At 28.6% G+C, this 23928-nt stretch overlaps 1 protein-coding gene across 2 annotated transcripts; it reads right to left on the bottom strand.

Annotated features, from left to right (window-relative positions):
• Positions 1-1154: 1154 nt before the first annotated feature.
• Positions 1155-4302, bottom strand: LOC107609286 (protein yippee-like). 2 transcript variants are annotated; one of them, XM_016311172.3, is made up of 6 exons: positions 4162-4302; positions 3817-3952; positions 2478-2521; positions 1863-1971; positions 1724-1779; positions 1155-1451 (listed from the first exon to the last, which is right to left on the bottom strand). In XM_016311172.3, exons 2-6 carry the CDS (start codon positions 3910-3912, stop codon positions 1367-1369), a joined length of 390 nt encoding a protein of 129 aa, XP_016166658.1. In that variant the 5' UTR covers positions 3913-3952; positions 4162-4302; the 3' UTR covers positions 1155-1366. The 2 variants fall into 2 exon arrangements, with proteins under 2 accessions (XP_016166658.1, XP_088349762.1); XM_088493636.1 differs by lacking the exon at positions 4162-4302 and having other exon boundaries at positions 3817-4139.
• Positions 4303-23928: the final 19626 nt, after the last annotated feature.

The following is a 23928-nucleotide window of genomic DNA, read 5'->3' as shown; positions in this document are numbered from 1 at the left end:
ATGTATTAATATTATTAAAAACTTTAAGAAGTTATGTTCTCTATAAAAAATATTATTTTAGATTTTTGGAGAATAATAATACATTTCAAACAAAATAAGAATAGAAATATTTGATAACAAAAAAATATTAGCTCAAAACTAACAAAATTTATTTTTTTTTTGTTTTATTTAATACATCATGCAATAAATAAATACTAAATAAGATAAATTTGTATTATTTAGGCCAATTATTTTTTGTTTTTCTAATATTACTGAACAAGAAATGAAATACTCCTACTTGCTATTAAAGGTAAAAGAAAGAAATAAAAACAAAATAAATAGATTAAATTCTGAAGTCTAAACTCCTAAATTCTAAAAATTTAAATCTGAATTATCAATATAAAATGTAAGAAATAAATAATTAAAATTTATTTAATTAAGAAAAATTGTAGTACTCTTTACCTAGGAAGTAAGAAGTGTTTAAGGATAAGATTTATTTTCTACAACTTTTTAAGCAAAAGCAATTTTTAATTTAATACTATGTATACATAAAAAAATATGCTATCAAATTAAACATCGTATATTTGTATATATAAATACATCTATTATTTTATTTTACATATTTTTAATATGTATTTATACTCTAATATATATTTTATATAGATGACTAATTTCATATATACATGTTCCATGCCGGTTTAATTTATTGGAATTTTTCGGTACCTGAATAATTGAATATCCGAAAAAAGAAAAAATTATTCAAATTTAGGTAACTGAAAATATATTTACTTCCTCTTTTTATGACATTGTTTGATCAGTTCAACTTATATCATCTTATCTTATATATCTTGATATGTGAAATGCTTATTCTGTGTGACTTTGAAAATCCAAGTGGAATATACTCTCCTAATTCCAGAAGTTCCCAGTTAAATCACGAAACCACACAAAGTTTGATTGCATTGCGACACAAGTTACACACACTACATTCAGTACACAACAATATGCGTAACCTTCAATTAACCATAAATAAACCAACCTCACCTTGAGTACCTGCATTTGCAATTTAATCTTGAAACTTTCTACATAAGCAGCTACAATTAATCATAATTTGGTTTATTCATAGTACCCTTTTATCTCATTGCCAAGAAAACGTTAAAAGATACTGAACAAAGAGATTAACCACAAATGAACAACTTGATAGATCAGAAGTGTGCGCATTAGTGCTTCTTTTTACATGAGAATCAACAACCAAATGTACTGTGTTTTTCTTTTTTGGGGGGGATGCTGATTTGGCTAATTTTCCCCTACAAATCCACATAGATTGAACAACACAGAGGGAGTTAAAGGGTATGTACAATTTAATTGTCAACGGTGGGTTTATTTATTACTAAGCATCATCTACATCACTCCCACCAACATGTGCCTCATGGCTGACCCAATAATTGCTGCCATCAGGACCTGAAACCTTGTACCTGCACACAAAGTTCATCGAAACAAACTACATCGTCGGTTACCATTACATTTCGTCATTGGGAGCCTATCTTTCACAAGTGCCTCACGATAGAAAATACAGAGACGTGTGACAAAGACAAGATAGGAATGTTGTATCTTTGTCCATGTTCCCAATTTTCCGAAGAACAGGAATCCAAACTGTCACAACATCCCTATAGGGTACAAGGACAAGATACGACACACATTCACACATTAGATTAAGAATGTTTTGTCACAGAATATAACTACTAACCGTTCAAGGACAGATTTTCCTTCCTTGTACTTCTGGGTTTTTTCATGGGCAGTTTCCTGAAAGAAACCAATAGAGTGAGGTAACGCGGTTCATTGAAAGAAGAAGGATCATACCAGTGAAGTTTCGCAGAAAAGCTTACATATTTCCAACCCACAATCGATCCACATCCAACACAGAAAATGTCTGCCACAGTATGCCACCCGGTCATCATCTGTCTCTCCTCGTTTTCACCAAGAGAAACGTTCACACTGTTAAAATCAACAAGATTTCAACGAGTTAGGGAGCAGAACCAACAGCGAATATAATGTGGCTAGAAGCGATGAATAACACTATTATTCCGTTCAACACTTTCAGTACATATACAAGAGACAATAATCACACCATCCACAATAAACTAAATGTCAGTAGATGAGAGACTTGAGTGTGTTAGGAATTATGGTTTTTTCTGGTTATGTGGTTGTAAACTTGTCATGCACCTATAATTTTCATTTTTCCACTGGCAAGTCTCTATATCACAATCATGAGAGAATTCATGATAGACTTGCACACCCAACACAATCGATGACGGCAACGAGTAATGAATCTCCCTTAACCAAGCTCTCTTTGCTTCTATTTTTCATTTTTCGACAAAGTGGCAAGTACAAAATTACTATGTTTTACTGATGATAATTTGGATCCGAACACCAGCAAGAGCGTGTTTCTTTATATTAGTGATTGCACAACCACAAGGTGCCAAAAATCAAGGATAACTTACACCTTACTGAAGAGATAAGCTTTCCCATGTCTGCAGTGGAAAGACTGAATAAAACAACACAGGCAAAAATGGTAGTTAGAAAATTTGTTCTTAGGAAAAAGCCCAAATAACAATGGCTTGGTCTAAATCAAACATTACCATAAAGGATCTAGAAACAAAAAAGCTAAATTTTGAGAAACTTTTACACGAAACATATATCTTTTTTGAAGAATAGATCCCCATTTCACCATCTCTCAAATTTTATAATCAAAATGAAAATCCATCAGGTATTACTAATTAACAGAATTGAACAATGCATAAGTGTGCCATAGGCAACAAGTCCCAACACATGTAGATGCAAACTGAAGAGCTGGTGCCAGCAACTGACACGCAAGCAAGTATGCAAGTGGAAAGCAATGCAATTGCAATCAGTTGAATTATTGTTCAGCATATAACAGATATGCATTTAAAACAATGTTTCCAACTTAACAGGGGAAATGTCATTACTTGTAGGAAGATTCACCCCCAAAAAAAGGCCTAAAACACTGTCACTTTATTTAAAAGCAAGGCATGAAGAATCAAACTCATAATATCATGGCTTTTAATAGCTCCAGTATGGCAGAAAAACCAGCCAAGTTGCGGTTTGGTTTTTGTTTGTAACAATCAAATTCACAGAAAATCTCTACCTTTTTACCATTTTCCAGCAAAGTGGAAGTGATATATTTCGTGATTGATTTATTTTCCGTTTCATTATTCATTACCCATTCTGTTTGTTATGTTTTGGCTTCTGAGATCTAAGCAATTTATTTAGTCCGTTCACAACTGGGAAGAGTACACAAAAAGAAAAACCCAATCTCATGAAAAACCACACCCAAAACCAAGACAAAGCATCAAGGACCAGCACCATACGAATGCCCAACTCAGCTCCAACCTCAAGATCAGTGATTGATTCTATATCTAATACATGAGAATCAATAAATATTTTTAAGCCAAAAGGAATACATATTTTTCACCTTAAGCCATCACCAAACAGAACAATCAATAAACACGCACCTCAGCTCCATTTCAAAGTAGATGAGCAAAGAAAAATAACTCTAGAAAGTGGATCAAATTCATCATCAAGTTAAAGTCTTGTATTGGTCAACAACCATGAGACAATACTTGACGAAGTAACACAAATCAACCATAACAGAAAAAAAATAAATAAACAATAACACGAGTAAGTACTTAGTATTATAAGAGGATGATTATCCCTAACCACATTAGACCACAAACTCATACAAAAATCTAGCTTGTAAAAAGCTACATACCCAGAAGAAGAAATGGTTAAAAAAGTTTAGGTCATGGATCAAAATCGTACCTTGGAGACGATGTCTTGACAAAGAGCTAGATGGGTGCGGCAGTGCTTACAGCTGTAGAACTTCCCTTCAAGATGTGTCACAAACACCCTCCCCATGACTCAGCCTCTGAAGAAAAAAGCTATTCTGCAAATGAATCTGAAGATCCACGAAGGATCGTTTTTGAAATTGGAAGAAAACGACCCAGTCAGAGAGAAATCACAAAAGGGCCAAAAGAAATTGAAGCTATGAGAGTGAATTCTATGAATCGGAGGATTAAGGGGTAGATTGGCGGAATGAGAAAAGTGAAGATTGTGAGGAGAAGAAGACTAAGAGTGAAGAAGAAGGGAATGGGGGTTGAATATTACCTGCGTTTATGGTTTGGTACACGCAAGACGCAACACAATGGAGTTTGCGAGAAATGTGGAGAGAGAGAAGCAATCAATGAATCGTAGCTTTCTTTTTCTTTATTTTTTCTATTTCTGCAAAAAGTAGACGCGACAAGACGTGTGTTTGTGTGTCATGCAAGGTTGCAAGAACCGGTTAATGAATCAGTAAAATGACTAGTTTAATTGTTATTGGGCCAACCGCAGAGAGCTCTCGATTACTCAGTTAATGTTAATGGGTCTTTTATTTTATAAATTTTTCATTTTTTTTATTTTTTTTGATATGAGACTAACTTCAACACTTCTCACACTTGTAACATTAATAATCTCCCCTTCGTCTCCATATCAAGCATCAACTTCCTTCTAACTCCTCCACCACATATAAGTATTTGTCCATCACACCACTGTAAAACACCGCGGGACACGCCATTCGGACTGTGAGATATATTTTTAAAATATGTAAAAAATTATTTTGAAGAGTTACATCTCTTCATAGAGTTGTGACTTATTCAAAAGTTATGCCTGTTAAAAGGTTGCAATTATTTGAGAAGTTATATCTGTTGAAAGGTTGTAACTATTTAAAAAAGTTGTGTCTGTTGAGTACGTAACTGCATGTTGCATGTACTTCGTCTCTATAAATTTTCTTCATTTCATTATTGCTAAAATCCATCTCAACACTTTCTTTATACGCAAAAGAAAGAATAGAGAATATTATTCTGTAAATTATCATTTAGTGTAAGCTTGACTGTGTGAGTGCATAAACAAGTCAAGTGTTCTTTATTGTATCCTACAGAAAATTCGCCAATAACCCATTTTGCACACCATTGTATATTGGTGGGGGCGAATTAAGCCTAAAGGAAAGTGTGTGTAACACACGCCTTGAAGAAGAATTACGCTATTTGATTCACTATCCCCTCCTCTCTTAACTCACAATCTTTAGGCTTAATTATTCACCAATAAAACAAAAATGGTCACTGCATCAATTAAGGAGATGATGTCGAATTTTGTCAAGTTATAAAGATTTGATGGTGAAAATTTCATACGATGGCAAAAGAAGATGCACTTCCTTCTCACAACACTAAAAGTGGCATATGTTCTTACCATACTAAGACCACCAGAAGTTGAAGGAGAGGCCATTGCAAAAACATGAGCCAGACAAAAATGGGACAATGATGACTATATATGCACCGGTAATATACTCAATGGCATGGCTAATGCACTGTTTGATGTCTACCAAAATGTTGGGAGCACAAAAGAATTATGGGACAAATTAGAGGCAAAATATATGGCCGAGGACACAACTAGTAAGAAATTTTTTGTCACTCGTTTTAATAGTTATAAGATGGTTGATGGTAGATCTGTCATGGAACAACTGCATGAAATTGAGCGTATTTTAAATAATTTTAAGCAACATAACATGCACATGGATGATACCATCATTGTATCTTCAATTATTGACAAACTCCCTCCATCATGGAAAGAATTCAAAAGAACTATGAAACATAGAAAGGATGATGTCTCTCTTGAGCAAGTAAGTAATCACCTTCGTCTTGAAGAAGAGTATCGTAAACAAGACGATACTAAAGAGCAAAGTGCTCATGCTAATCTTCACGTAATGGAAAATGAAAAATCCAACAAGCCCAACAAGAAGAGATACTGAGATTTTAATAAATCTCAAGGTAACAATGGTGATTTCAGAAAGAATAAAAAGAAAGAAAATTATTTTCATTGTGAAAAATTAGGACATTTTAAGAAAGAATGTCGTTTCTTAAGAAAGAAGAAAGAAAAGAACGACACAGCAATAAAAGATAATCTTATTGTTGTTATTTCTGAGATCAACATGATTGAAGACATTGGATCATGGTGGATAGATTCTGGTGCAACTCGACATGTATGCAAGAATAGAGATTTTTTCAAGACATTCAAAGAAGAGAATGGGACAATTCTGTACATGGAAAATGCATCAACTGTTCAAGTAATGAGCAAAGAAACGGTGGAACTTGAATTCATTTCTGGAAAAGTACTGACTCTTACTGATGTATATTATGTACCCGAAATTAGAAAAAATTTAGTTTTTGTCCCTCTACTTAACAAGTATGGGTTTAAGTCTGTATTTGAAGGAGACAAATTTATTCTGTCTAAGGGTGGAGTGTTTGTAGGTAAAGGATATTTATGTGAGAATATGTTTAAATTGAATATTGTAAATAATAATAATAATAATATTTTTGTTTATATTGTTGAGTCCTTTGTTTTATGGCATAATCGTTTAGGACATGTTAATTTTCATAAATTAAATGATATGATAAAATATGATCTTATTCCAAAATCAATTAAAAATTCAGATGTATGTACAACTTGTATGTTAACTAAGATAACAAGACTTCCTTTTTAAAGAGTACAAAGAAATTCAAAGTTATTAGAATTAGTACATTCTAATGTATGTGATTTGCATAGTTGGCCTACTATAGGTAAAAAAAAAATATTTTGTAATTTTTATTGATGATTTTAGTAGATATTGTTATATATATATATATCATTCTAAAGATGAAGTCTTAGATAAATTTAAGATTTTTAAAACCGAAGTTGAAATTATAATATGAAATCTTTATTAAGTGCTTAAGGTCTGACCGTGGAGGAGAATATTATAATCCTAGTTATTTTGAGTCCACTGGTATTATTCATCAAACCACTGCACTATATTCTCCACAACAGAATGGTATTGCTGAAAGAAAAAATAGGGTGCTGGAAGAAATGGTTAATACTATACTACATTATTCTGGTCTAGCAAAAGGTTCTTGGAGTGAGGCTATGTTAACTGCTTGTTATATTTTAAATAGAATTCCTAATAAAAGGAATAAAATAACTCCATATGAACTTTGGAAGAATAAAAAGCTTAATCTTAAATATCTTAAAGTTTGGGGCTGTAGAGCAATAGTAAAAGTTCCTGAACCTAAAAGAAAGGAATTAGAAAAAAGAGGTATAGAATATATTTTCTTAATTAGGATATGCTGAGAACAGTAAAATTTATAGGTTTGTAGTTATTGAATCTAATGAATCATATTCTGCTAATATAGTTATTGAATCAAGAGATGCAATTTTCTTAGAAGATAGATTTAATTCAACTCCAAGATCTGAAAGTAAAATTCACTTAGAAATAGAAGAAAATGTAGAAAATAAGCCCGTTAAAAATATTAAACCTAGAAAAAGTAAAAGAATAAGAAAATCAAAGACTTATGGACCAGATTTTTTTATGTTCCTTGTGGAAGGGACAGGAGAATCAATAGATAGCATTGCACCTATATGCCTTCATATGGAAGGTGATTCTGAGACCTATGAAGAGGCTATAAGGTCTCGAAATTCATATTTTTGGAAAGAAGCAATACAAGATGAGATGGACTCAATAATGAGAAATAACACTTGGGAATTAGTGGATCTTTCTCGTGGGTCAAAAGTCATTGGTTCTAAATGGATTTTCAAAAAGAAAATGAAAGTATATGGAACTGTTGATAAGTTCAAAGCACGGTTAGTTGCTAAGGGGTTTGCACAAAAATAAGAAATTGATTACTTTGATACATATACACCAGTAGTAAGAATTGCTACAATTAGAGTGCTTATAGCACTTGCTTCAATTTTTAATTTTGTCATTCACCAAAGGATGTTAAAACAGTTTTCTTAAATGGTGAACTAGATGAAGAGGTGTATATGAAGCAACCCGAAAGATTTATAGTTGCTGGTCAAGAAAATAAAGTGTGCAAATTAGTTAAGTCTTTATATGGACTGAAATAAGCCCCTAAGAAATGGCATAAAAAATTTGATGAAACTGTTCATGCTAATGGATATAAAATAGATGAATCTGATAAATGTGTGTATAGTAAAGCTGTTATGATTTGTTTATATGTTGATGATATGCTTATTTTTGGTACTGATTTAGAAGAGGTAAAAAAACTAAACATTTTTTATCTAGTAATTTTGATATGAAAGATATAGGAGTTGCAGATATAATTTTAGAAATTAAAATTGTTAGAGATGATCATAATTTAGAATTATTTCAATCTCATTATATAGAAAAAATATTAAAAATATTTGATGAATTTGAAGGATATTCGGTGAGTACTCCTTTTGATCCAAGTATTAAATTAGTACCCAATACAGGTTCGTCTGTTTCACAAATTGAGTATACAAAAATAATTGGATGCACTGCTTAATGTATGCTATGACTTATACTAAACCAGACATAGCATATGTTGTAGGTCGTTTAAGTCGGTATACAAGCAATCCAAGTAAAGACCATTGGCATGCTGTCCGAAGAATATTAAAATATTTGAAAGGAACAATAAACTATACTTTGTTGTATAGTGGTGAACCTTCTGTTTTAGAAGGATATACAGATGCCAGTTGGATAAGCTATACAGAAGATCATGCATCAACAAGTGGTTGGATCTTTACCCTTGTTGGGGGTGCTGTTTCTTGGGGATCCAAGAAACAAACTTGCATAACGGACTCTACCATGGCGGCAGAATTTGTTGCTTTGGCAGCAGCAAGCAAGGAAGCTGAATGGCTTAGAGATTTATTACATGAAATTTCAGTTTGGCAAAAACCAATGGCACCAATCTCTATACATTGTGATAGCCAAGCAATATTATCAAAGGTTTATAACAAAGTTTATAATGAAAAATCTAGGCATATGTTAAAAATCTTATTAGTAATGGAGTTATATCTATAAATTTTATAAGGTCAGAACAAAATCTTGCAGATCCTTTGACGAAAGGATTGACAAGGAATTTGGTGTTTAAAACATCAAAAGGGATGGGACTAAAATCCGTATTTTAAATAATTACCAATGGTGGAAACCCAACTCACACTTGAGTAACATCAAGTCTTGAGTTTAATGCGGTAAAGTATACTATTAGAGTAATTGCAAGTACTCATAATTATTTCTTTCATTCCAAAGTAAAAAGTACTTGGAACCATAATGGTATAAAGGAACAGGATGAGCTTTGCTCTTAATAGACCTATAGCAAGTATATTATTGCTGAAGTATTTAATTATGGAATATTTTTGATAGAGTCTACCTATATGAATGTGAACTGAGGCCGATTCTTAGAGTTAAGATTTTACTCTTAAAACACTCACGAAAGGATACAAGACACAAGGCCATGTAGTATACTAAATGTGTCATATTTAATATAACATCTAAATGATACCGAAATTTTATGTGTCATCAGTGCATGCTTGTTCATATGAGTTAAATGGTTCAAAACTTGTCTACCATTTTAAATTCGGATGAGTGAATACCACTAGTTACTAGGTAAAGGTTCAAATCGCAAGATACCTCTACTGAAAGTATAAAACTTCCAGAATGATAGGATTGAAAATGAATTTTGAAAATGGTGGAGGATTGTGAGATATATTTTCAAAATATGTGAAAAGCTATTTTGAAGAGTTACATCTCTTCATAGAGTTGTAACTTATTCAAAAGTTATGCCTGTTAAAAGGTTGCAATTATTTGAGAAGTTATGTCTGTTGAAAGGTTGTAACTATTTGAAAAGTTGTATCTGTTGAGTACGTAACTGCATGTTGCATGTACTCCGTCTTTATAAATTTTCCTCATTTCATTATTGCTGGAAATCTATCTCAACACTTTCTTTATGCGCAAAAGAAAGAATAGAGAATATTATTCTGTAAATTATTATTTAGTGTAAGGCTTGACTGTGTGAGTGCATAAACAAGTCAAGTGTTCTTCATTGTATCCTACAGAAAATTCGCCAATAACCCATTTTGCACACCATTGTATATTGGTGGGGGCGAATTAAGCTTAAAGGAAAGTGTGTGTAACACACGCCTTGAAGAATTGCGCTATTTGATTCACTATCCACTCCTCTCTTAACTCACAATCACCTTTACCGGGAAGACTTTCGATGCTTCACCTTGAATACCCCTTAAAACTACCAGACCGATTAACCAGGCTCTGATACCACTTGTTGGGCCAACCGCGAAGAGCTCTCGACCACCGAAGGAATTTCGAGGAGGAATCAAGTGAGATAACAAAAGATGAGAAGACACCACATCCAACTCAAAACCTTAAGGTTGTAAGTTAATGGGTCTCTCATATTATAAACTCTTCATTCTTCCTTGCTTTCTTTGATGTGGGACTAACTTCAACACTTCTCACACTTGCAACATTAACAATAGTTTAGTGGTTCGATCGGAGTTTAATCGAAGTTCAACCGGTTATGGGCATGCGTACGCAAACACACACGCGATGTGGACTCTGGGTTCTGTCCAGACGCCCCGCGTACGCGGAATTGTGCATGCGTACACAAAATGGGAGAATTTATAGGCTCGCATACGCGGGCAGTACCACACGACGTGGGAGTGCTTCCCTGTCCAAGGGGCTCTCGTACGCGGACAAGAGTCGCGTACGCGAGATGCGCAAATTTATACTCTTGCGTACGTGAGACATAACATGCGTACGCAAAACCCCTGTTTTGGGAAAAAATGTATTTCTGTGTTTTAAACATGTTTTCTAACTTTTAAACATCTATAGTTACCTTTTAAGATCCCAAATTTAATTTCTAATCATAGGGAGAGGGGTAGACCTAGAGAGGGAATTAACTTTATAATTAAGAAAGATTATAAAGTGATGATTCAAGTTTGAGAAGTACGAAATATTGATCATGTAATGAATAAAGGCTGTGACGAACATGAATGATTATACGACTTATTACATTTCAATTATCTGAGATACGAGTTTTTCTGGTAGATGCAATGGCTAGCCACCACTTGCTCCATATTGAGACTCGATACTCGGTTGACCCTAAGTCGCAAAATATGGGCGGGTACTTTAACTCCCTGGAAATTCTCCCAATGAGATGAAAATTAAATGATTGAGAATTATATGCATAGATTATTGGGGATACGCGCACGAAGGGACTACCAGAGTTAGCTACTGGATATGTCAAGTTTGGCTATATAACCGACAGATGAGACTCATCAGCCATAGGGCAGGCATACATTATATGCATTTGTCTGTTTTGTTTGAGTGTACAATATTTGGGTTTGCCTATTTGATTATCTATGCCTATATGCTATATGTTCTACCTGCCGTACATGCATTCTATCTGGGTTTTCTTTGTCTGTATTGTATGTCTATGCGACTGAGAGATCCCTTGTCTGGCGAAGGAGTGACGAAGGTAGTTCTATTGGTGTTTTGGAGGGTTGGAGGAGGCAAAAGTGAAGTGTTGAATTAGGGTTAGATTCAGAACTTGAGAACCTTAGATAGTTTACCTAATATCTGGTTTAGTTTATCCGTTAAGTTTAATTCTTAGTATCGGAGTTCTAGGATTGTCTCTGGCTTTTCCGGGACATTATATATTATGTACATTGGCACCTTTACCATGCTGAGAATCTCTGGTTCTCATTCCATACCTATATTGTTGTTTTTAGATGCAGACCGAGAGGCACCTCACTAGGCGTCTGGAGTTTCTTGTGCAAGCGGAGTTTGACTTTTGGGACTGTTGTGCTTTGTTCTTATGTTATGTATATAGTTTCTATATATATATATATATTATTCATGTTTATCCCTCTTAGAGGTGACATGGAGAAACAGGATTGTCAATTTTTTCTGGTTTGAGATATTTTGGGTTGTATATATATGTATATATGTATTCTCCGACCGATCTTGATTTTGCAGGTCAAGTCTAGAGTTTGATACTATGTATTTTTGGATACTTTGCTATTTATGTATATATATCCTTACTTTTCTTCCGATCCAAGTTTCCGTTTACGTGAGCGATGCGTTTTTCTTTTTGCGATCTTTTGCTTAAATTTCCTTTAAGGCTCCTCGATTATAAATTTCTTTCAACTACTACTATGTATAAATTTTATTTTTAGATGTCATAATACCTCACTACTTCCATTTTACGACTTAAGCGTAAAACTCTGCAGAACTAGGGTTCTTTGTTCTTTGAATTTCAAATTTTCACTTCAGTTTCAGAGAGGTGAGGGGTGGGGTTTGGGTGCATTGGGGATTTAGAGTTTTCTTTTAAAAAAAAAAAAAAAAGTATAAAACGGCACCGTTTGGAGGGGTTCATCGAATCAAGAATTCTTTAAAAAAATTGGCCAGTTTCGACGATTCATTGGTTAACTGCCAGTTCGACCGATTCTTTGACTGATTTTTTATCAAGCGATTTATGAGGCTAATCGAACTGGCCTGATGACCGATTTTCAATTGAAACGGTCGATCCAATTTGATTTTTAAAACTATGATGTCATGGTTACTCATATTATTTATTTACGTGAAGAGTTTTTACAATAAAAATATTATTGTGAAATTCCAAATCAGAAATTAATTTTTAAATATTTAGCCAAATTTATATATTTAGATAATTTTTTAAATAATAAATTTAAAAATTAATTATTTTTGTCGATATATTAATAAATAATTATTTATCTTTGTAATAATGTATGAAATTTAAATTCTAAAATAATATTTCGTAATGTTGAAAATATATCATAGTGCATCGTATTTTAAATGTTATTAAAAAATGTACCATCTTTTACAAATAAAGAAAAATTAAAAGACTAACTTTTTATTAATATAAACTAATATTTTGAGTGCAAATTAAAGCTCAGGATCAATCTGACTTTGATCTATGATAGATATAAGAATAAGATGATTCATATGAATTCAATTTTCGGCAATGCGTAGGTAATACATTATTCCAATAAGTGGACTAAGCGCTATAAATTTTTTTTTTTTTTACTAAAGATAGGAGACTCAAACTCACAACCTCTTAATTGAGTATGAAGAGACTATGTCATTTGAACTATTACTCATTGGCAGCGCTATAAATTATTTGAAACCCATTGTAGGGCATAATTGTATTAAATATCATCTATTATCAAAGGAGCAAAGAGAAATAAAGGCATTATCACGGGGGAAATAATCTTGAATTATTTCACTACCTAGCTAATGCATACAACCACCACACCACCAACACGCTTTTTCTTAAATAAATCATCATTTAAAGTTACCTTTGAGGCATTAGAAAAGATAACACTATCCTTGTTATTTACAAAATATATAAAAAGTATAAACCCAATTATTTTAAGTTATATACCAAACTCTCTTTATTTTAAAGAGTAAATTACTCTTTGTTACATATGATATTGATTGAAATAGGTTAATTTATCATAATTAAATTTAATCATTCATTTAATTTAAAGTATAAACCTAATTATTTTGAGTTATATATATATCATATGGAGAAAGAGAAAATTAGAGCTTATTTAATTTGTATTTTTATTTTATTTCATTTTAATATTTCTCAAAATCTTTTATTTGTATCACACCTTGCTCTCCAAAAATGATCAACAAATTAATTTTTTTAAATTAATATGTATTTTGAGAGTAAATGTTAATATTATTAAATATTTTTATAAAAAAAACACAGAAAGTTAACATTTTATTGTATTTATTAAAATAAAACTTTAAAATTTTTTTACTAAAAATACGTACAATCACATTAGCTAAATTTTCTTGTTTTGGACAATAGAATAAGAAAGTTTGGGCCATAACGTGGGAAAAAGCAAAGTGAGTGATGGATTTCGTAAGCCTTGTGACTTTTTGAAAGGTTTTTGTGAGTGTGACCTAATCAAACGTAAGGTTGTTGAAACTTAGGCTCAACTAAATTATGAGTATCTAGTACTTGTACTTTCACCACTGTACTTCGAAATCTACAAAAACTAAAACACTGTACTTCTCCACCAAAGTAAAAGAGTGTGTGTACTTGAAATTACAGTGGCATATGTAACTCCTTCCACACACACAAAATAAAAAATAAAATAAAATTCTGAATATATTAGAATAAAGTATTTTTTTATTATTAAAATTTGTTAAAAATTTTAAAAATATTCTTAAATTTTATTTTATTTCAATTTTGTCCTAAAAATTTTCGATTTATATCAAATGTATCATTCAAAGCCAATTTTTCAAAAAATTTAATATTAATTCAACAATAACTTCATAAGAATAACTTTTAATACAAATAATATAACTGACTCTTAATTATCAAATGTTGTTGTTAAATTAATTCTAATTTTTTTAAAAATTTAACAATCAATAATATATTTGATGTAAATTAAAAACTTTCAAAATAAAAAAAAAAAACTTAAAGAGTATTTTTAAAATGTTAGACAAATTTTAAGGACAAAAAAATATACTATCTATATATGCACACACTATGTTCAGAGGTTTTAAGGAGTACTATTACTAAAAGTCTTTATTTCATTTTTTATTATTAAATAAAGTAATTATTTTAACTTCACTTGTAGTAACATTTCTAAACACAAAATTCTCCAATATATATATATATATATATAGGTCTTGCAATGTTATTTATTTTCATGAATTAAACTTTTTTTTGGGTGTAATTTTCATGAATCAAACTATTTCGTGTTTCCTCACATTTTATGGCCTGGGGCTGATTTAGACACCTTGGTCCAAAGTGACTTTTCTGAAGAAAAAAATAAGAGAAAAAGATGGGTTTGCCACAAAATTTGGACGGGCCATTCACAAATAATGTCTGAATAATGAATAGGTCTGTAAAGCCCATATGCACAATGCCAATCAGCCCCAAAAAAAATGCCAACTCCTAAAGAAAAAGGTTACATTTGATTTATATTTATATTTATATTTTCTGTTTTTATTTTTAAAAGTTTGTGATAAAAAATAAAAATAGAATGTTAAAATAAAAAACAAAATGTTATTATTGTTTTTTAATTTTCTTTTCACAAAACTTAAAAAAAAAATTAAAAATAAAAATGCAAATCAATCAGACTTTAAGGATTTCATTATGATGTATTCATGTTGTTCATTATATAAATATAATATTTTCATGACAAAAAATAAATAAAATAAAGTATTTGATCATACAATCAAATTCTTTCATATATAAATGATATTTATAGTAACAAGCGTAAGACATGAATATTATGTGATCATTTATAAGTTATAACTAGACCACCTTCAGTAGTACATCATCAATTCTTTAAAAAAAATGTGCACACACACAAACAACAATTTACTCATAAAAAATCAGTTATTATATATTTGTGTATAAATATATATAATATTAAATTTATTTTTAATATATATTTTATACGAATAGTTAATTTAATAGCTGATTTTTTATTTTTTATTTTTATTTTTTTGTATATGTGTTGACATTGTTTACACATACATAATGAGTTTAAATGTTCTAGATGGGAGTAAGGGAAAAACTAAAGAAATATGGATGCACATGCAAAAACCAAAAGATGGAGTTATCATGGCATGTCGTTAATTCCTACTTTTGTCACGTGTAGTGGTCTTATAGAGCACTAACCTCAGAATTGTAGCAGCCATGTACACTATTTATTATAGCTAAGCAACAATATGCGTCCATTTGGATCATGAAAAAGTTGATGTATCTAATTGGTTGCATTATTAAAGGTAAACCACTTTCCTAACCCATTATAGTGCTCTTGTCAATTGATCATCACAATCATGTACATTGTAGGCTGTAAAGAGTGTCACAAGAATGGGATCATACACAAACATTGATTAGCCTAAATAAATTACAAATTCATCTTCTTTTTCTTTTTTCCAAATGTTTGATGTGGGGATTCAGTAAAAGGTGTTCCGTCCCATCATAATTAACACATGTTGATGTTGAAGTATGCATCTCTAAAAAATCAAGGAGAAATTTGCATTCTCTTTTATTCATTACATACATAATAATAGCTCATTAGCTTTGTAGTGATTCAAAACATGGCAATGAATAAATAATAAAATTAATTAGGGTATATAATTATGTATACTGAGTGTCGGTATTCGATTCTCGTCTTCTATATGCAATACATTAGTTAGTAATAAACCTTTTAATGGGACTCAGATTCGCAACAGATTAATTATTAACCTGTTGGAGTGAAAAAAATGCCGTAAAAAACAAAGATATTTATGCTTTTAAATCTTTTATATTTCTCAATTTTACTCCAAAAATCAAAATTTACAAACACGTCCTTAAGGATATTTACTAAAATTAATTAAGATAAAATGGTAGATTTAACCCTTATTATTAAACAAAAATTTAGAACTTTTAGTAAGCTAAACTCATTTAAACACTTATCAAGTGTGTTATGCTATAACTTGACTTTCACCTACGAGACTATACTAACCCACAGCCAGTAAAAATAAATTAACAGCTTTCTTTTTATTTTCTCAGTGATATTAAAATTCAAGAATTTCTGGAATTCCATCCCCAAAAATTGCAAAGGACATTCCAATAACAAGTGGACTAATAAATGGGTTCACTAACAAGAAAACAAATTAAATATAATAAAAGGACAAAAGTGGGAATAGAAAAAAGCTTATCCCTGAATGGCTAAACCCTTTATTTTTCCAGGTGTATTTGTGTGCTCCTAATGATGATTAATACAAGATGGTCCCATAATTAATCATTCCCAATGTCAAATCCAACTGTTACTAATCTACGTCATTAGTGTACCCATTTTTTTCTTTGTGCACTACCCATGTCGCTGTCTTGTCATCGTAATTGCACGTGTGATGGCTCTACAATTTTTTGTTGGCTTCCATTATTATTGCTTTGCTTACTTTTTTTTTTTTTTTTTTTAAGATAAGTATGGATTTCAAAAGTAGAAGGAGATTCAACTTATTTTTAGATTGTTTTCTTATTTATTTGCGAAATGCGACAGATAATTTTTTACATATCAATTATTAAAAATGAAGTTCCCACAATAATTATTGAGAAAATTATAATTTAATTTTTATTTTTGATAACGTCACTCTTTACATAATCTTTTTATATTATATATTTATATAAATTTATAAAAAATAAGTAAAATTATCAAACTAAAAATGATATTATCATCTCTCTAATTATTCAATTACTTATTAAAAGTCTTGCATTATTTGAAGATAAAATGAAAATACTTTTCATAAAGTAATAAGAAATTATTATTATCTCTTAAACTAACTTTAAAAATTTCTTAGGCTTTTGCCTTTTCCTTTGGCTTCTGCTTGTTTTCTTTTGAAACAAAAATATTAAATTTTAAATTTGAGTTAGGATTATACAATTTTTATAACAATTATATTGCAATGAATTAAAAATGTGCACGAGGAGACAATACAATTTTCCTTTTTTTAATGCATTTAATGAAATTATAAAAGACATTATTATTGTATTTTGAAAAACAAAACAATTTAAAACTATTCATTTTTTCTAATAATATAGTTTTATATTTGTCCAAACTTGTATTCTTATCTCTATATATAAAAAAAACTAAATTATTTATCCTTAATCCAATAATAACTTGATGGTAAGGCATACAATTTCTTAGATAAAGTAAATTAAGAATTAAGAATTCAGGATATAGTACTAAAAATAGCAGTATATATATTTTGAGTTTTGACCAGGAAAATTATGTTTGACAAAATCCAAGAGAATGAACAAGCCTATATATCTTTTGCATTATTTTGTGTGCCACATGCTAAACCTTCTTTTATTACCGAATTTTTTAATCCATTCAAATCAATATACCAAAAAAAAAAAAAAAAATTAGTTTCACACTTCTTTTACGCCACAACATTCCTTATAATAAAGATAGAATTTTACACTTCTTTTTTCATTTAAGGAAAATTACTTGCAAAGAGAGAAAAATTGAAACAAAATCAAACAAAATGAACGGTAACCAATAACATAAAAGCAATAAGATTATGAGCAAGGAATATTTGAAAAATGAAAAATGAATCTTCTTTTGTAATATAAAGTATAAACAAAGATTCGTTCCATTCCAATTTCCAACCATATATGTTTTTTTTTTTACACATTTTTATATTTAATAAAATAGAATGTATATATTAATTGTGGGATTAAACTTATATTTATTTGAAAAAAGAAATTTTATTTTGTAAAAAAATATATATTATTTTTCATAAAATATATTTATGTAACTAAATAAATAAAAATAAAAAAGAAATTAAAGTAGAGATTGAAGTTGAACTAACCATTTAGTTGTTTATTTATTGAGTAGAGGTGCTGAAGAGTTAGAAGGTTGAATTCAAACTGGATACTTGATGAAATGGTTAAGAAAAAAAATAGAGAAAGAAAATGGAAAGTACATAGATATACATATATAACAAAAAATAGTGATTGATTTAGAATTTGTGATGGCAGAAGAACAGAGAGGAAGAAGCAAATGTATGTGGTGGGTGCAGTTTTTATATTGCACGTGAACCCCCACTCCTCTTCGAGACACACAAATTCAACTTAGTCATAGTCGGGTCCCATCCACCAACCCTTTGCAAAAATAAAAATAAGGATTTGTGTCATTTCAATGAAAAATATAATAAAAAGATAAATAAAACTTACTTATTAAATAATAAATTTAGCTAACATGTTAAAGTTATTAATAAAAAATTATTATAAAAATATGTAAAATTTTGTTTTTAATATAATTATTATATATTTATTAAAATAAAAAATTTTAATTTTTATATTAATAGTAATTTTAGTTTGTATTCTAAAATTAAAATATATATTAGCTAAACTCAATAATACAAATAAAAATTTTATATTTGATGAAAGATGATTTTATTGGAAAAAAAAAGTTATGAAATTTTCAATAATAATAAATACAGATAATTTTTGTTTTAGATTCAAATTTAAAATATATTTTTTTAGATAATAACCAAATTTTGATGTAACATTTAATTATTAATTTTATAATATTTTTTAAAATTTTAAAAACAAAATAATATTTAATATTAAAATATATAATACTCTTTCTGCAAATTATATATTTAAATATTAAAATTACAATACGTCCTCTGTTAATTATTTTACTTTTAAAATTAAAAAAAAATTATAAAATTTAATAATTAAATATTATAGTAAAATTTAGTTAATATCTACAAAAGTTAACCTCAAATTTGGTGACAGAATATCTAATACAAAAAAAAGTCACATCTTTTATAATATTTTAATGCATAAATAAACTTTACTTTAAATAGAAAATATATCTTAATGAATATATAAGAGTAAAAATTATTTTTAATATAAAGATAAAAATAATGATTTAATTAAATATTAATATTTAAAATTAAATATATTATAATATTGTAAATGTATAAAAAATATGTTCAATACATATTTTATGTATTAGATAAAATATTGATATGTGTCTAACACATATTTTACGTATCGTTAAAATATTAACACGTGTTTAATACATATTTTATATATTGATTCTCTACTTATAATATTTATTCACTTGTAATTATATAAAATAATCCTATTTTTAATAAAATATTAATTTTTTATTTAAAAAAAATTAGCGACATAAAAATGACTTTATAATTTTTAAAAATAAAAGGTTGGGTTAATTTAACGAAAGAAAAAGAAAAATTGAAGAAAGGAATGAGAAGCAGACGTGGAGGAACTGACATAGCCATTCGTGCGGGCAAGTTGGGACAGCGCGTTAAGGGTTTGGGAAAGTGTGATTGCACGCACGTGTGCTTCAGACCTCGTGTTTCGTATCTCCCCACTGACACATCATTATATTCAACTCTTCAGGGGTAAATTTGTCAACACATTTCAAATCTACTGCACTCTTTCTTTCACTTTCCAAGAGTTTATAATTTGATTTACATAATACTTTAAATCATATATTTGTATCAATTTAGTTAGCTTTTTATGTTATTTTGATATGATTATTTGTTACTTTTAATTTTAAAAAAATTTATGTTTTAGTAGGTTGTTTTCTTATTTAAAATAAAACATAAAACTTAAATTTTATTTATTTATTTATTTAAATTTAATGCCAATATTTATTTATTATTTTTTACTTTTACATTAATTATTAATTTTAAAATATAAATATCAATAAATTATTGAAAATAATGAAAATTGTAATACTCTTTTTTTTCAATTTCATTTGGTGGTAGCTGCAAAATGAAAGTAAAAAATATACATTTTTTATTTTTTTTCATACTGATTACAAATTTGAGAAAAGTATAGTAAAAATTATGAAGTGCAAGAGTTTTTAAAATAATTGAAACTAATGCCGGTTTAAGAATAAATTACATAAACAAAATGATTTCCGTTTATAATTATTTTTAAATATTTTAAATTAAAATTAATTATATACCATGTTCTGAATATAATTCAAATTAGATTTATACTTTTTTTTTTCTCTCTTTTTAATTGGAGAGCTGTGTTTGTCTTGAAAAAGGAGTGGTAAAAGACAAAATAAAACATACAACCTAAAGATACTATAAAAGTATAAATTATAAAACATTCATGTTTCAAAAAGTACTTGCAATACCACAAAAATTTTTACCACTATATATCCAACTAGTATCATGGAGATAACTTGCTGGGTGGTAGTTCTGTTAGTTTAAGGACAACTACATTGTGTGTGTTTGGATTACAGTTTAGAAACACGAGTTTGAATAAAATTGATTTTGCAAACTTGATTTTGATGAAAAGTAAGTTTGCGTTAAAGTGATTTATGTTTGGCAATCTTTGCTTCAAAATGAATTATAGTAAAATAAATGTTGTTTGGATTATACTACTCAAAATTACTTTTAGATAAAAAATTATTAAAATAGACACCAACTTAAATAATTTTTGTATATTATCTTATCATTTTAATTTAGATAATTGAATAGATCTTATTAATTAATCTATAATAAAATTAATATTTATACACTAAAATAAAAATAATATATAAAAATTGGCAAAATATATTTTTAATTAAAACTAACAAAATATAAATTTTAGAGAGTACTAAGAATAATAAAAAAAATTAAATATTTATCTTGGTAATAATTGAAATAAATCAAAAAAATTTTTATGATATTTTTTATATAGTATATTTTTAGTACTCTTAGTACTCTTTTTTAATATGCTATAATTTATTATTATTATTATTTACAATTAATTTTTTGTTTAATTTACTTTACCTAATAGATCAATAAATTATATTATAAAAAGATAATAAAAATAATACAAAAAAATTACAATTATAAAAGTGTATAATATCAAATAAATAATTAATAAAAAATAAAAATAATAAATAATAAAAAAAGAGAGTTAATGTAAACAAAAATAATAAAAATTCCATAAATAATATAATAACATGCATAAAAGATAAAGTTGGTAAAAGGTAAATAAAGATGGAGTATTGATGGCTAGAAGCCCGTTGGTGAAACGCAGAAGCTTAAAATTATAGCTTCTTGAAAACCATGGTTTTGAAAGCTAAATCACTTCTGCGTTCATGGATCAAAAGTTTTTCAAACCAAAAATTGAAGCTTTCAAAAAGGCTAAACGTGCTTTTTTTTCTTGTAACGCGTTTGCCAAATACACCCGTTATAAAATCAATTGAGATTTAAAATTATACCATTATAATAATTAAGATTTATTCATATGTGTAATTTTTTAATATAAATTATTATAAGTTGTAATATTTTATTTTTTTATATGTAGTCCGTCTTACGTCATTACGATTTACGTATAACATTATATAAAAATATAAAATCATTATAAATTGTAACGATTTATGAAGATAAAATGACGAAACAAAAATCACTACGACATATATTAATTGTTAGAATATAATTAGAATCAATTAGTATTACTTAGTATATCTGAATATTTATTACAGGAGATTATGTTTTTATTATTACGATTCTCTTAGTACCTATAAATACCTTTTTATATTATATCATTTCACGTAATTTGAATAGACAACTAGAATACACTCAATAATACACAAACCCTTTCTCCAATCTAGTCTCTTATTTTTAACATGGTATCCTCCTTGAAGATGATATGCTGTTTTTCTTTTGGTGAAATCACCGTATTTTTCACACTTTTTCTATATTCCATTTTTCCTTTCTTTTTGTCACTCCTTTGATACTTTTTCACCTCACCTGTTCTCTCTGTCTTGTATTTTTTTTCGAGTTGAATGACCAAACACCATTGTCATCCGCTACTTACCTATTCTCACGAAGAAATCATATAGTTTTCACTCTCTTTCGGCAGTTCCGTCTGCGTTCTCTCGTGGCAGTTCCATATCTGCGTTCTCTTGTGGCAGTTCTATTTGTGTTCTCTCGTGACAGTTCCGTCTGCGTTTTCTCGTGGCAGTTCCGTCTGCGTTTCGTCTATGTTATGTCTGCGTTTCTTTCCGACAGTTCCGTCTGCACTTCCTTCAGATAGCGACAGTTCCGTCTGCGCTTCCTTCCGGCAGTTCCGTCTGCACCCGTTTTATCAATTTATGCAGTTTTTTTTCTTTATTACAGGAGATTACGTTTTTATTATTACGATTCTTTTAGTACCTATAAATACCTTTTTATATTGTATCATTCTACATAACTTGAATAGACAACTAGAATACACTCAATAATACAGAAATCATTTTTCCAATCTAGTCTCTTGTTTCTAACAATAATAAAGGAAAAGAAAAATAAAAATACAATTCGCAATGAGTGATAATAGTTTATGTTAAGTGTTATCCTAAACAAATAAATTCTTTTTTTAGCAATTTAATTTATCATTGTAATTTATTTGATTTGTATTATTTTTTTAATTTTTTTTTTGCTTTAAGATCTTATAAAAAATATGAAAACGATAACTGCAATGATCAATTAAATAGTATGTTCATTATTATCTACCATTTCTAATTCATCATTACATATAACATACCTACCACTCATTTAAAATTATACATATAGAAAATCAATGGTCAATTAAATTTTTATTTTTGATAATGTCACCTTTTACATGATTTTCTTTAAAAAAAAATGAGTGACATTATCAAATAAAATAAAAGTGATGTTATTATCTCTTATAAATAAACTATTTTTTTTGTTTTACAATAATAACAAAAATATGCCAATACAACGATAAGAAAATACATTAAGACTTCATAAGATAAATAAATTGAAACAAGCACATGATCATAAAAAAATTACATTTACACTTTGTGGTAGAAAATAATCTAAAACAAGTACATAAATTATAAAAAGAAGAGTTATACTATATTTTTTTTAGGATAATATTGAAAGCATAAACTACCACTCTATTGCGGTTTATGCTTTTATTTTTCTTCTTCGTAAATAACTATGATTTGTAGTAGTTTCTACTTTATTGAATTACAGCGATTTATAATTTGCATGATGTTTTACATAAATTATGATTATCTAAGACGGATTACATATAAAAAGTTAAAACGTTACGACTCGTAGCAGTTTATATAAAAAAATTACACACGTATATAAACAAATTTCATTTGTTATAATTGTGTAATTTTAAATGTCAATTGATTTAATAATGTAATTTATCCTTAGTTTAATTTTAAAAAAATTATATATACTTTAAATTAGTTTTCAAAAGTCTTCTTAAATATTTTTTTAAAAAAAATTATTTATCTGCTTTCAATAAAAAACAGTTTATTATTGACATAATTGATCATAGTAATTACTCACATTTATAAATAAGAAAAAAGTTTGAAGTGTTGTGTATTAAACTACTCTTCCACTTTAGCCTACGACAACAATAAAGAAGTCTCGTGGCACATAAATTTAGTCCAATAGAATACATAAATTCAATTACAATTTTAGTCTTTATTATTTTATCTTATCTTATTTTATCTTTATCTTATCTTTAGTTGCTCTTATCTTATCTT

This window comes from Arachis ipaensis, chromosome B7 (genome assembly GCF_059453495.1).
Source record: "Arachis ipaensis isolate K30076 ecotype BB chromosome B7, ASM5945349v1, whole genome shotgun sequence".
NCBI classification, from domain to species: Eukaryota; Viridiplantae; Streptophyta; class Magnoliopsida; order Fabales; family Fabaceae; genus Arachis; species Arachis ipaensis.
The sequence above is the reverse complement of the archived record's forward strand: the minus strand, read 5'-3'. Positions and strand labels throughout refer to the sequence as shown.

Bases quoted from the DNA above. Each gene is read 5' to 3' on its own strand.
- LOC107609286 (XM_016311172.3), bottom strand. From the start codon at position 3,912: ATGGGGAGGGTGTTTGTGACACATCTTGAAGGGAAGTTCTACAGCTGT. The intron at 2,522-3,816 runs GTACGATTTTGA...TGTTTTATTCAG, and splicing joins GTCAAGACATCGTCTCCAAG to TCTTTCCACTGCAGACATGG. The intron at 1,452-1,723 runs GTTAGTAGTTAT...CTTTGTGTGCAG, and splicing joins GGAAAATCTGTCCTTGAACG to GTACAAGGTTTCAGGTCCTG.